The sequence below is a fragment of the Pocillopora verrucosa genome, chromosome 6, assembly GCF_036669915.1.
Source record: "Pocillopora verrucosa isolate sample1 chromosome 6, ASM3666991v2, whole genome shotgun sequence".
In the NCBI taxonomy this organism is placed as follows: Eukaryota; Metazoa; Cnidaria; class Anthozoa; order Scleractinia; family Pocilloporidae; genus Pocillopora; species Pocillopora verrucosa.
The window spans coordinates 15,698,488-15,713,645 of record NC_089317.1 but is presented as its reverse complement, the minus strand read 5'-3'; the positions used below and the strand labels follow the sequence as shown (position 1 = coordinate 15,713,645).

Sequence of the window (15,158 nt, the reverse complement as noted above, 5' to 3'; positions counted from 1 at the left end):
CGAAATTTTAACAGTTCTTTTCTGTGCTTAAGTTTAAGAGCGAGATATGCCTTCTGAAATCGATCGTAAAATTCATCCAAAAGCTGGCTCATTTGTGCCCTGATCTCGTCTGGTTTGAGCTGAGGATCACTAGAAGGAGCTGTGGACCAAGACAAAATACAATGTTACTAAACAGAATGACGATTAAAGGAACAAAGGAGACGGACAACCATGCATTTAAAACTTCCATCTTTCAAGATGATCGTGAAAGAAAATTTGATATGTAACTAATTTTCAAAAGTTAAGAGTATACAGCGTCAAGGGATATGTCAACCGGTCATTATTTACCACCTGAGGGGGAGGGGTTTGGAAGATTTTGACTCTGTCACAATAAATTTTACCTGATCCCTCTAAGTCTCTTTAGTATTCATATGATCCACCCTCATTGGGAAGTCAATTTTCTATAGTGGCCCTTTAATGCTATGCTAAGGACGACTGATCATCCATCCGTCCCCCCCCCCGAAAACCCCAACCACCTCTCCCCCTCAAATAAAGTGGTAAACTGAAAGAACTGGGAATGATAATTGTATGATTCGGAGAATAGTTAAACAGCAACACCTTCATTCAAGATGGCAACCCGTGTAAGCACTTGGTTCCAGCATGCAACGCGCAAGGTTAACATGATTGACAAAGGTAGAGATTGGCCTAACCCTGCAATGATGACAGAAAATCCTGCTGAAAGCAACATGCTGCCAATGCAGCAAATATTCTCCCTGAGCCGTCTGAAACTTGACGATATTTGTGAAATTGGTTATATTGGTAATATAAGTAAAAGATACTCTCTAGTTGTTTTTCAGTTCTTTATACTGTACCTCAAGGGTTAGGGCCTCTTTACCTTTCAGTTGACCATCTTTTTTATTATTAGCATGCTTTACGTTCCTTTTCAGCCATATCTGCATTGCGTGGTAGGCGAGGCCACCTGTAAACCACTGTGATCAGACCAAAACTAACCACTTCTAAAGTTTTCTTGTAAAGAAAACTCCTTGGGTCAGAAAATTTTATTGCTTCCATGGTCGGTGTGGCTTCTGTAGAATGATCTAAAGGTTCCTTCAAGAAAAGAAAGCAAAACTTATTCAAAAGATTTCTACAGGGTAAAATCTTAGACGAAAGTACAATCTGTGAAACACCTCCATGGAGAACCATTTTCAATTCAATCAACTGCATTTCTACGTTATGGTATTCCCTACCAATGATATAATGAAGCTAATCTATTCCTTCCCTTGTTCTTTTGAATCATTAACTACAAAAATGTTCTTCATTTACCAAACGTTAAATATCTATAAGAAAACAACATGGTCAAAGTCTTAAACACTTTGATTAGTTTTAAACTAGTTTCCAAGGCAGAAACTATCTCACCTGGTCTACTTTTGGCTTTCCTAGTCTATTCTCGATAGGCATCATTTTCAAATATTCCTTGAACGCTCCGAGATAGTGCCTTGCTTCTCCAATTAATTTTATTCCATAATAAAACCTGTTTGGAACAATTTTATAAACTCTAAAGTCAGGATCGTCCAAGTCCTTCATAAAAGAGTTCACGAAACATGAAGTCCATTAAAGCACCATCCAACGCTTTTGATTTAAGATCAGGTACCAAAGTATTCCTTGTGTAGTAATGCGTGCCTGAAATTTAAACAGGTTTTACTATTAAAATTTGGTAATAGTGTACTTTGATCGTTCGGGTGAGTGTAGTCCCTGGAAGGGATGTTGTCGGTAGTGGTGACTGATGTTTCGACAACCTGAGCGGAAATCATCGTCAGAGTCAAGTGAATAGTTGTTGTCGGTTCGAATGTTCAAAGTCCGGTTTGATAAACTGATTGGTAAGTTTTGCTGTGATGTTATTGGCTGTAAGACTCAAGCGGCGTAGGTCGGTCGTGATTGGTCGGTCTCGATCCATTACTTTCACCCGGACGATCAAACTACTCTATTACATGTTACCCCTGGGCTCAAACCATTTACTGTATTGAAATTCAAAAAATTAAATTCATTTACCTTTGCTTCCATTGATTCGCAGAGCATAACGATGTTCAAGGGAACCATTGATCACGCCGATCTGAAAAATGAAATGGGTTAGAAGTGAATAGTCCGAGCATAATCACATGCATTATGATTCATCAAAATGTGTTCATTGTATGTCACTGAACTCCAGAAATCGCATATCCTGTATACACAAGTATCACGGACAGTCCAGTTCGAAGTTACTTTGGGATAGTCAATAGACACCATAACGCATGTGATTATGCTCGGACTATTAGCAGGATTTCGCTCTGCATGCCTCAAGTGATACTTCTTCTGAGAATTAAAAACCAAGCAAACACCAGCCTTTGTAACCTGCCTACCTAAGTGACCTGCCAGTCTTGGTAATCTGCCAGGCATGACGACCTGCCACTCTTAGTGACCTGCCAGCCCTGGCACCCTGCCCAATTTTTCCATAAATCGAACTGGCATTGAATCGCGGGTTTCACCTATTAATTGTACTTAATATTTCGGATACCAGTCTTCACGAGGTCGCGACTCTTGCGCACTGAGATAACTAATGATCAATTGTCTTTGTGCTTGATGACAAGATAAATGACAATCAATGAAGTAACAAACTGAATTAAATGAAGAAACGAACTAGATTTCCACTTACCGCTTTTCCCTGCTCAGGATTGGTTAACGTATTGATTGTGAAAACCATGAGCAGTGACGATAGAGCTGATACAAATAAAGCGCTAATGACGACACCCACAAGAAAAGTGACAATGCTTATGAGCCTTCCAAGCACTGATACTGGATGACGATCACCATACCTGTGTTATTGACAGAATTTAACACGCTTTTAATGAAGAATGATTGAGTGATTTCATAAGTTAATGGATAAATAGTTCAGTTGAAGACGAGCTAATAAATGAAGCAATGTAATAGCTAGATGCTCGGCCCATTATGTGCTTTTAGCATTTAACCAAACCTCTCAAAGCTTTTTAAAAATATTTCTGCTCTATGAAATTTACTCATCTATATAAATATTGACAGCGTGAATTTAATCCTGCAATGATTTTGTCTATACCATTCATCCAACATGAGATTGAAAATGAACTTTGACAAAAAATACATTGGACATTGAATAAGGTATATTCAGTTTCTTGCAATTTATAAGTAAGGTACTTTTGATGTTGTGAACCCGTCAAATAATATTCATCCTCCCACCCGAGTTGCGACTTATATTCTTCCTAGGTCACCAACAGTTGCTATTGACGAATTTCCTTAAACTAGGAACATGGTAATCATGCTCGAGGGATCCTTCTTTTGAAAATAATGCTGGTTTGTACAAAGAGCAGTGAAAACTGCTCAGTGCACTTTTGTGCCTGTTGTGATTTTAGGGTGACATGACAAATGAAGGGACAACAATAATCTTTAAAGGGAAAATGAATACCTCTTAATTATCAGCTATGATTTCCTCTCACCTACCCGACAGTTGTCATGGAAACAAAAGACCACCAAACTCCTTCCCTCCAGCCTCGCGAAAAACGCGGCGGAAAATGTTTAGGATTCGCGTGCATCTCCTACATAGAGAATAACGTCAATGGGATAAACGGGAGGAATTTCATCTTTAATATTGGAAGTTTCAAGCTAAAATTGACGCTAATTAGAACTTTGTATTTAAAAGGCATCGGCAGCACTTCTGGTAAAATAGGGCTTTTAAATAATAAAATTCGTATTTGAGAAGACCAAATTTACCTAAATTATATTCCTCTGTATGGTTTACTGTAACGATGTGTGAATTTTTGATGTGCCTCTGTAAGCCGGTGATGCGTCACCATTCTGATAATTTAACTTTTAAATTCCGACTAAGTAAAGTTCTTGTCGTTCTGGGAAAGTGCCGATGGTAAGTATTATGTTTCCCCTGAGTCTAACTGCAAATAATGCTGATTAGCGAGTACTGCTCACCTCCGAACAGCCGAAAGGCAAATTTGTGCATCAAAAATTTAATTTACGACCATCTTTTGGTATTTCGACAAAAATAAACTAATTATTTTGGCTTCTTTGTGGTACATACTGAAACAATTATTCACCGCAGTGTCGGTGAATATCTACCACTATATACCTCCACATTGGTGATTAATTGTTAATTATGGCCATGATCATCAATCTCACGACGTAGAAATTATGTATCTTACGTTACATAGTCAAAGTTATTTAAAGTGAAATGGTGCCAGGAAACACATGACTCAGAGAACGTTAGCTGAGATATATAGGTGGTGTAGGTAAATCACTTGTTGACCTCAAGGAAACCAAGAAAGAATTTTCCTCAGAATATCAATACTATGCTGATCAAACAAATTCTCAATACTAATTCTCTTTATTGACACCATGAGAAATTTATGTCAGACAGTAAGGAGAATTAGTTGTGAGATCTTGGGAGAGGAAGGGGCTAAGGCTTCACTCACCACAGTCCAGGTTGCCAACCCAAAAGTGAGATACATGGCAAACATCATGGCAAAAGCAGGCCAGCAACCTAGGACAGAAGACTTAAGAAAAACTGCATACGTGTCAGTACTGGGCTTCCTCATCACGAGTACAAACCCTGGTACCTCCACCAGAGGTAAAAGTCTCCACCCCTCCCCAGAGGTTGGTTCTTGGGGCAATATCTTGATAGGCATATTCAGATGCATAAGTTCATCGGGTGCACTGGTCATATCTTCAAAACTGCCGTTCACTTCATTAAAAATTATTTCTGTTCTTTCATATTGATGACATGTGCCGCAAACATGATGTATCATTTCATAAACCAATTCAGGAAAAACTCCACCGGGAACTTTCTTGTTTTGTGAGTGTTGCGTAACACAAAGCTGTGGAAGTTTTACCCAGTTCACATATATCTTTTTGGGACATCGGCACGTTTCTAAGAAAAAGAAATGGAAAAAAGTTACACATTTTTCTCGTTTTTCATCGTGTTATCCTCAGATTCACTATCTAAAGCTGACGAGATAAATCATTTGCATTTTTCACTGAGAAATTTACTTGCACATGGTGTATGTGTAAACTATTGTTTATTAAAACGTTTCACCACAAGGATATCATTTCTTCTTCGGTTACCATCCCAAATTTTTATCAGATAGCCCTGGGTGTTTATTGCACCGACCTAAACTCCTTCGCAAAGTACAGGGATATTAGTTTAAAATCATTGTAAGGTGCTTGAGCAAAGTAACGAAAAGAAACTAAATACAGAATTTTATAAAGGGCCAAAACATGAACAGAGCTACGCATGTAAACCAAAAAGGGGGCATAAGTCAAACCTATTTATTACTTGGGTGGGACATAGTTTTCCCTAAGTTTCTAAAGTTTCTGAAGTTTTCCTAAAGGAGAGGAGGATTCGATTAAAGCAATTCTATCTAGAATTACTTTCGACTCTCAATTGAGGAACAACATTGCTGAACATTAGGTTAAAATGTTTCTAACTAACCTATAAGAATTTCTTCGCTGTACGGGCCTGGGCCTATTTCGGTGACAGCTGCAATCTTTAGGCTGTAAGTTGCATATGTTTGAAGTCCTTTAAGTAATGCCTTTGTTGAATATGGCAGAACGAGGAATTCCCCAGTCCGTGTTTCGTTTTCTTCATGGATAGTATGTTTTACTTGAAACCTTATAGAATACCCTGTTGGGATCCCCTGCCAATAAGCTGCAGGTAATGATTTCCATGTCGCGTAGAGTCTGGATGGACTGAAGAAATTGATTGCTGCAAGACCTGTTGGAGGGCTGCGGGGGACTGAGAAATTAATTGAAACATTTGGTCAAAGATTATGAAAGAACAGCCATCTGATCACAAACTAGGCACAAACTGGCGATGGACTGAACATAATAGTTTTTCCATTGTGGATGTTAATTTCAACTTTAAAAGCAAGGGTGGACAATCAGACATGGCATCAAAAAGCGGTCTTCTTTGGCAAAAAGAAAATTCAGCTTTGTCAGAGCACACATGCCTAACTAACCATACAATCGGGTGGGGAAGTCTAAAATTATCACCACTTATCAACGTACCACTAGCGTCTTTGTTTGGAAACGTGGCATATCAACTCCGCCAACGCTCCTTTAAATCGTAATGATGGCGGTTCACTACCTGACGTCTATTTACACCTCGTCAGAAAAAAGGTGGCTAATTAGTGAGCATATAAAAGGCACTCTTATTGAAGCGATTAGATCAGCTTTGATGAAGGCACTAGACAGGAGTGTCGAAACGTTGGGTCTATTAATTGTAACTTCTCGATTACATTCATTAAATCTTTAAACCAGAGTAGCATCAAACCATGTCCAATGGTGAAATGTTTGCACAACAGTTTTACAGCAGTTTCAGTGGCGCCCAAGCTCACAGCTGAAACTTTAATAAGCGTGACAGTACACGAACCTTTCTACCTACCACTCTGTTGCGTTTTCCCAAGAGCACAAGTTGATGGCTTTCCCGCCCCTTCGTGAGTTACAATTTGAACTCTGACGCAGTATTTCGTAAAAGGCAAAAGACCTCGTAGTTCCACAAATTTGATCAATGGATTCACCGTGATATTTTGAGCTGTTTCATTCTCTGAGGTGTTGTATATTATTTGAATCTTCCTTAGTTCGCGAGGCCAGAGCCTCTGCCATTTAGTAGTCCAATTGACAAGGAGAGATGAGGAACTGATGCCATTAACTTGGATCTTACTGCCAGGCACTATGAATAGAAATAAAGAAGTTTTTGAGAAACTATTTGAGACTGTACAATATCTAATTTTTCAATCAACTTCTGCACTATAGTTAAGGGCATCGTTCACCTGTCTTCTGACGAGGGTAAAATGGAAGAGGGTATTTCTGCATATAGTCAGTAGTCCAGGGGAGTTACTCCAATGATAACTTCGGTACATCGCGCGTCCGAACTTTTTGTCAGGAGACAGCCAGGGGAGCACCTCAAGTTATTATTTATTTCGCTCAAAACGTACCTGAACACGGTTTAATAGGTTGGCACACCCTCATTTCAGCGCAGTTTTGGTACCTGCACTCACGTGTGCGTGTCTGAGTTCCTTCACCACAGGTCTTGCTACATTTCGACCAAGCACTCCAGATTGCTGAAAGAAAAGATGTCAGAGGTTGAAGAAATTTGGAACAGATGCAAGAATTGGACTAACGTAGCTTATTGTGAGGCATTTTTCTATTTTATTTTCAGATTTTAATCTTGTTAAATATCTCTAGTTACTTTATCCACTACACGCAATAAATATACTGACAGTCTCTATTTCCTTGCGTGGTTAGTTTCTCAAAATTACGGTTCCGGGACACAGGATTTTTTTGGTCTGTGCAAATGTTTCGTTGATCCAGTAGTGAGCTGGTTTGCAGAAAATTGCAAAAGTTGTTTTTAATTTCCCTGCTACTAGATTGGTTTCCTGTAAACAAGCAATTAATAGTTGTATTTTAGTAAAGCTTCCTCTCTGACTGGAAAAAAAAGATGCAATTTAAAGCAAAAAATGGTACGATTCGTGAATAAATCACCCCAAAATGGATGAATTACAAGTGGAAATCAAACGGCTGTTTCCTTTTTCTTAAACGTTGCAATTGAGTGGAAGTTCAAATAATCGGTGACTTATCATACATGATATATATTTGCTTGCGTCTCATTTTTCACGCTCTATTTATATGTAAAAATAGCGACACTGCCCCCTCCTCCCTAACAATTTTGCTTCATCCTATCACTCACACTCTATCGTCTTACAAGGAGAAGCTTTCACCAGCCTTACTTCTCCTTTACGAGATCCATCAACGAAATCCTGCCACTGAAACACTCTGTCATTTGAAGCTTCATCTATTATACACTTTTGCGACATCTTTCTCACGTGTTCAGAAGAAAGTGTTACATTCCATATGTTAAAGTTTGAAAGCATCCCTTGAAAAGACTGGGAGCGCGAGAGCCCGCCCCCAAGTGAATCTTGTTCTTGACCCAGCATCAAGAAGCCACCAGGTGTTATCACGTGGCCTTTCCCGAGATTTTTACCCTGATCCGTCATATTCCCATCGATGTAGAATTTCCATGATCCTGAATTTCCTTGCCAGGAAACACAGATGTGGTGCCAGAGGCCATCGTTGGCGGATACAGATATTCTTCTACAAATTTGGAAATAAGGGAGCAGTCATCATTTATCACGTGGGATAGGGTGGGGAGGGTTGGAGGATTTTGGTTCTGTCACAATAAAGTTTCCCTGAGCCCTCATAAGGCTCTCTTACATTCTTGAGACCCCCCTCCCCCTGTTGGTAGTTAAATGGCAGTCAATTTTCCATAGTCCTTCCTTTGTACTCTATTAATGATGACTGATCCTCTCTCCGTTCTCCCTGAAAACGAAGTGACCCCCGCAAACTCCTCCACTCCCCGTGGACAAATAATGGCTTGTCTCTAACCGAAAAAAATGACTGTCAACAACAATATAAACAATGACATTATTGCTAAGAAGAAAGCTGCACCTATTTTCCAGACCTATTTCATCGCGGTCACAAGGGTTATAGACCCCCTGCCTGAAGCTTACAGCTATCTTATAATGCGCCATGTGAATTAAACAAAGCCTTATGTTATATGTTATAACGTGAATCATCGTAAGACAGAAAGATATACAAGGGAAAAAACCAGCGGTTTCAGTAAAAGCCATTTGCCAGTGGACTCTCACCACCTGGCTGTAAAACCTCATACCGCCGTCTGTTCAGGCTCTCATACTTGGGATTAACGTTACGGCCCCTTTTCCGGGCACGGCCGCCTAAAAAACACCCTCGACAGCCGATTATGAAAAGAAGTTATTGAAACCCCTGAATAGGTCCTAAAAGCTCCCCTGTTTCTTTTACAGAATTTCAAGAGCCTTTTCACAAGACGTCAAGGTGGATATCTTTATCTACACCTAAAAGATGAATGAGTCTAAAACAACGAATTAAAAAATCTTTAAAGCAAATGAATTTTGAACTGCTAACACATTTGTGAAAACGTCAGGTTAGTCAGTACAAAACCGTCCATCTATTTTGTCTGCAATTTCAACCAAGCGATGCCCTTACTCTTCAGAGGTTTTTCTTTCTAATTCATCTTAAAATTAATTATGAATACCTGAATATAGTTTAGAATTTCAAAAATGCATTTACAGGAGTATTGCTGCGGCTGAAGAAGGAGAAGAAAGTTACAACTTGTAATAAAATTAATGATTTAGTTTCACATCTTTCACGTAAGAATTGCCACCATAATTTTGCGAGTATCCACTCGAGTAGTTAAAATAGGGACAGTTTTTCTTCGACGAGCGGTTGGCTAAACAAAGGCCCGAAACAGTATGGCTTTAACTCTTCAAAAAGAAGACGATAAAGCTTAAAACCATTTTGCAATTTGTGACAAGGAGCGTTTCCGAATTGTGTTATAACTCTATGTAGCCACCGGGTTGGTGTGCTGAGCCGACCATGCACATAAGATTTAAACTCTTGACTAGTTTAGCATCTTTTTTTCAATGAATTTACGAAGCCATTTACCTGGGAAATGCTCTAATTGTCAGCAGGAACCCATTTCTGTCGTAGTCAATGACCAGCTCATTGTACTCTTGTGGCACAGCATAGCTGAGAGGAGTTCCTTGTGAATCGCTGGACTTCATCGAGAAACACACGGTGAATTTCGTCAAACTTGGCATTCCCGTTACGCTGATAAAATCACTGACTCCTTTCTTTGGAAAATATAAAGCCCTATCTAAAATAAAAGGAAAAAAAAATGCGTCGAGAATCGGTTAACTGTTACATTCTAAATAGGAATATTTTTTTCGTAGGAAAAGAACTGAAAAAATGATAACTTCAATTTGTCCTGTAATTGTGATTGGGATCCCCTTCCCTCCCCCCCTCCTCTAAATTCGTCCTTTACTGGGTATGGTTAGGCAGCCTGTCGTGTGATCTAAAAGTTCAGACTAGAGTAAAAGGTCATGGATATGAAAACTGTGGCCCGTGACTCCTTTCAAGTTGTTGTTTATCGTGTTGTTTATCGTGTTGCTGCTGTTACTTCTTTTTTTTTTTTTTCTAAATTAAGTTTTTTCGTCTTCAACATGGACTTCGGAAAACAATGAGAAAACTGGGCCGTTATTTGATAAATTCAAAAATTCTGGCATGTTTACCTTTGTATCCTCCAAAGCCAAGCATAACTATGCTTTAACTCTCTATTAAGATCCAATCAAAGCTTCAGACTTTCTTAACTAACACCGGTTTCATTGAAGCTGACTTAGATGTAATTTAAAGATCACTGGTCCTCGAAGACTAGAGAATGGTCGGATTGTTTTTGGGAAGTTTACGGCATTTACGTTTAACCATATGTATGGCAATGGAAAAATAGTAAAAGAACAGTAAGAATATGGAGATAGAAATAACTTAGGGGTAATTTAACAGAAAAGGAAATATTTGCCTGTAGTGATTCTTCTATAGTTGAAGCTGAAAAAGTGCCATGAAAGAGTGGCAACAGAAACAGGTTTTCCTTGCATCCTTACTATCCAAGAAAGTGATTGGCCAAAAAGGAGAAGTTTTCTGATTATCTATATCTATAATCCTCTCATCTGAGCTTCTCCTAATAACTGGCGATTTCAACATCCATGTCAACGTTGTTAGGGACCCCCACAGATTGAAACTTCTTGATTTACTGGAGATAATGAGTTTACAACAGGATGTTTTAACCTAATCGTAACACGACATTTCGAAGACTTGGTTAGGGAAACTCCTATATCACATTTCCGATCACTGGTCTGTTATACGCCGGTTAAACCTTGACAAGCCTAGGATAACAAAGAAAACAGTGACCTTTAGGAGCTTTAAAGGCGTGAATTTTGATGTGCTATCTGATGAAATTTCATCGTCGGACTTATGTACAAATACCCCGGACACAATGAATGATCTTGTGTCGTGCTATAATTCCACTCTTGCGTCTGCCCTGGACCGGTATGCACCACTCATTACAAAGACCATCCCAGCTAGGCATCTAGTACCTTGATTCAACGATGATATTAAGGAGGCTAGAAGACAGAGACGCAGGGCGAAGAGGAGATGGCGGCGCATTGATTTGGAGGTAGATTTCCTTGCATACAAAGCTATTAATAACAACACTAACAATCCGATGAATGAAGCACGTAAATTTTTTTTCAAAGATTTTGTAAAAGAAAACAGCAATGATCAGAGGAAACTGTTCTTGGCCACTGAGAGACTGCTTGGGAGAGAGAACGTGGTGGAGTATCCTCAATTTGACGACAAGATTGCTTGATTTAGCAACTTCTTTGTTTAAAAGATTGACACCATACAGAGCAAACTCGACATGCTTTCGTTCCCTCCTCTCCGCACTGCTAACGAGTGCGTTCGTGATGTACCGTCCATTGAGAAGTTTGACATACTCAGCCAATCTGACGTCCGAAAACTTATTGAGTCCACCCCCAAAAAGTCATGTTTACTAGATCTTATACCTACAACACTTGTTATCGGCTGCATCGATGTTTTGTTACCATGATAACTAAGATTATAAACTTATCGCTACAGACAGGTGAATTTGCTGTTCGAAGGAAATGTACGCTAGTCCTTCCTTTGCTTAAGAAACTTGGACTTGAAATTATTGCTGAAGAACTATCGCCCCGTAAGTAATTTGCAGTATATTTCTAAGCTTATAGAGAAGGCCGTTTTCCAACAAACGCATAGTCACATGACTATTAACTCATTATATCGTACCGCCAACACCACAGTACGGAAACAGCCTTTTTCCTAACATGAACTCTCAGCAAGTCACACTTAAGTTGTTGCTTGTTCGCAGCGCAGCTTTTGACACTGTCAATCACGACATTCTGTTGGAGAGACTTGACAAGGACATTGGCATGCGCGGTGTTACGCTCGACTGGTTTCAGAGAAAGAGTTTGAGAACGATATTTGACATTTCAATTAGTATGGATACTCATGTAAATCATGTTTGTAAGACTGCTTTTTACCATATTCACAATAGTTGTAGTTCTGTTTATTCCCTTAGATCGAATTCTTCATTAGTTTTGGACCGTCTCAAGGGGCGCATGCTATCTACATTAGGAGCTCGTTCATTTTATGCTTCTGCCTCCATACTGAGGAACAGCCTTCCCGCAAATATTCGGGAAATAACATCACTCAGCATTTTAAGAAAAAACTTGAGACACATCTTTTTAATTTAGCTTACAACGAGTAACTTTTCTTAGGGGTGGTCAATTGGGTATTTATAGTATTAGGTTTTATAGATATTTCTTATAATTCATTATAGTTACTGTATTTTTATATATATTTTTTAATTCATGTTAAGCGCTTTTGATCATTTTAATGTTAAAAGGCACTATATTAAGTTTTAAGAATTAACTAATTAATTAAGGGGGAGGGGTGCCATACAAGGAGGCGCTTGTTTGACACTATAGCCTAGGTGGTGGACTTTTACTTGTGATGCGGGGGGGGGGGGGGTTGGGGGGGGCGTTTATCAAAGCGACGGCGCTCATTTGAGAAAATATGACGTGAGTTACCTGTAGGCGTGATTCATAATCAATGTTATAATAAAGTTCGGATATAACGAGCGCTGTCATTGGTTGAAAGAGCGTGCTCTATGAGAGTATAGAGCATAGAGCTGAGCTAAAGCTGTCACGCCATCTGCCAATTGTACTATGTTCGACCTTTTCCGGGACTTCTTTTCAGCTTTTTTCCGATAATTGAAAGTGAAATTTCGGAACTGAGGCGGCAAGTAGCGGCAGAAGAACCAAACAAAGGTTTGTAAACATACCAGGTGCCGTAATTTACGTTATTAAAACGTAAGCAGATACGAAAATCCTCAAAGGAAAAACAAAATAGACATTCCGAGTTTTAAAGATTTTCACGCTCAGTTAGATTGCAAGCTTACGTAGGGTAATAAAAATCAAACACAGCTAACACTCGTATAGTATATAAAGTTCAGTGTTCAAAAACAAAACAGAACAAAACAGAAATGATGAAAAATATAACCAAACTGGCATAATTGTTAAAAATGATACTAATCATGACGGTGTCTGAGCGAATATGATCATGCTGAAGTTCATCGCGGCTCGCTCATCATGGCGATCTCCGGTCATCACAGTAAAGCAAGCCTCAGAAACTACATCAGCCGCCCTTCGAGTGAAAAAATAAGAGCTTGCTCTGATATCCTTTCCGATACGTTGAGTGGAAAGTCAATTCAGTCACTGCAGCCGAGTTTTGCGGCGCTGTCACCCCGAGCGATCTTCATGTTCCGGTGAATTCGGCTGTCGTTCATTCAACAAACATTCGCCTTGAACAGTTTGTTTTCTACCTTGTCATGTGAAAAAACTCACGTGTTTTTATGAGCCATAATTCGGCTGAAGTTCACTGAACATTTCACTTCAAGATTCTGTATTAGAGGCTTAAAAACTTCAAGCAAAGTGATAAATTCGACTTACCGAACTATTTTAGTTTGTAAACTATCGTAGAATATGAACTTTGAAGGTTTGACACTTTTGACAGCTTTAGTCTTGTACAGCCAATCAGATTATTTGAACCATTCTAACAGGGATTCTGATTGGCTTATTGTAGCGTGCTTTATGAGAGTATAGAGCATGCTGACGACACTGTTGTTCGCTTTGGAAATTAAGTTTGTTTTGAAAATTGAAAGTAATGCTTGGGTAATTTAACGGATTCTTTATTATAAAACAAATAGAGAAGCCTTGACTGTGCTCTGTTCTGTTGTAAAGCACTTAGGAAGCGGCTAGAGCACGAAAGAATTGTAGGGAGAAACACGAGACGTAGTCGAGTGTTTCTTCCCACTTCTTGAGTGCTTTATAACAGAACAGAGCACAGTCAAGGCTTCTCTATTTGTTAAATAATCTCTTGGGCTTCATCATGATGTAAGGAACATCCGTAATTGAACTGGTGAGGATGGCAGCGTCATTTGTTCTAAATAGTTTTTGAATGAATTATTAATGTAGTTCTTTGTTGCTGTGGGAGAGCGCACGAAGTTTGGCGGGAAAAAATGGAAGGATCGATAAAATTCCTCTTTAAATTGATGGAAATAATGTAAAAATTAGTGATAGTGCACAGTAAGCTGCAGATATTAACATTTTTTCAGAGCGGTAAAGGTTTCCGCGACGCCCTAGATTATTTGCATATATTGGTGATTTACAGCACGATTCATTTAATAAAACATTTTATCCCGTGCAGGTGGAAGTTACATTCTCAATGTGGACCTGCCATCCTCGACATAAATATTTATTTTACTAAAGTTACTCTCTCTTCACGTGAACAATATGTTGAATATGTTAAAACCGATTCTTTTAGCCACACAGTGTGATATATTCATTTTAACTGCACGCCTAATCATTAACATGAAATTAAAAAGACTGAAAATGTTCTTAAAAATTTGAACAACGGACGGACTGTTTTTTTTTATCAATGACAGCCCGGTTTGGCTTGTAGACATAACCGATGCCAAAATTCAACCCAAAGAACTCGAATCATCAACAAGACCAGCTTTTTGTAATTATTCTTTATAACTATTCTTTACAGGATCATAAATTACATACTTAACACGCGAATTTCCAGAGCCTTCTTCAGAATTGATAGGCAAAATGGTACAGTGCCAAATAATACTCCTAAGTCTTCTATCTACTCACCCTCAAAAGGATAACGTGATGAATATGCTGCTGTTACGTTTGATCCGTTGGCACAGGTGAAAGTGTGTAAAACCTATTTTATCCAATAGGAAAGTAATACAGCGTAATAGTGAACTTAAAAAATTAGCATCAGAGTTTCAAAATATTTTACCCCAGTAAACATGAATTCACTTACCGCACAAAAGTACAGAAGCAGTTTTTGTACCATTCTTTCTTCAGTGTTGTTTCCCTTCCGTCTGTATTCACCGATCTCCTTACGATACAAATTCTCAGAGAAGTGCTCACAGTGAATTACCAGACGTATAAGATTTTGTTGTGCTTTCGGTAGGAAGTGGTTTGGAAATGCGTTGCAATTTGGTGAGGAATTGTCAATCTTGACGTTACCGCAGAAGTCCTGGCAAGCGTAACGTGTTTAACGGGAAAACACACTTTCTGGGCAAGAAAGGACGCGAACAAAATTGTGCCCTCTCGCTGTTATCTTCT

General features: G+C 39.0%; 1 protein-coding gene across 1 annotated transcript; it reads right to left on the bottom strand.

Annotated features, from left to right (window-relative positions):
* Nucleotides 1-15,158, bottom strand: LOC131770220 (uncharacterized). Its single transcript, XM_059085937.2, has 14 exons — nt 14,851-15,158; nt 14,676-14,748; nt 9,532-9,742; nt 7,739-8,142; nt 6,987-7,112; nt 6,434-6,721; nt 5,483-5,785; nt 4,467-4,921; nt 3,487-3,581; nt 2,669-2,828; nt 2,029-2,089; nt 1,396-1,659; nt 875-1,086; nt 1-139 (listed from the first exon to the last, which is right to left on the bottom strand). The coding sequence occupies exons 1-12, from the start codon at nt 14,881-14,883 to the stop codon at nt 1,541-1,543; spliced, it is 2,328 nt and encodes a 775-aa protein (XP_058941920.2). The 5' UTR covers nt 14,884-15,158; the 3' UTR covers nt 1-139; nt 875-1,086; nt 1,396-1,540.

Coding starts and splice junctions, on each gene's coding strand:
- LOC131770220 (XM_059085937.2), bottom strand. CDS start 14,883: ATGGTACAAAAACTGCTTCTGTACTTTTGTGCG. Junction 8,143..9,531: donor ACAATTAGAGCATTTCCCAG/GTAAATGGCTTC, acceptor CCAAATTTGTAG/AAGAATATCTGTATCCGCCA. Junction 2,090..2,668: donor ATCCTGAGCAGGGAAAAGCG/GTAAGTGGAAAT, acceptor TTCATTTTTCAG/ATCGGCGTGATCAATGGTTC.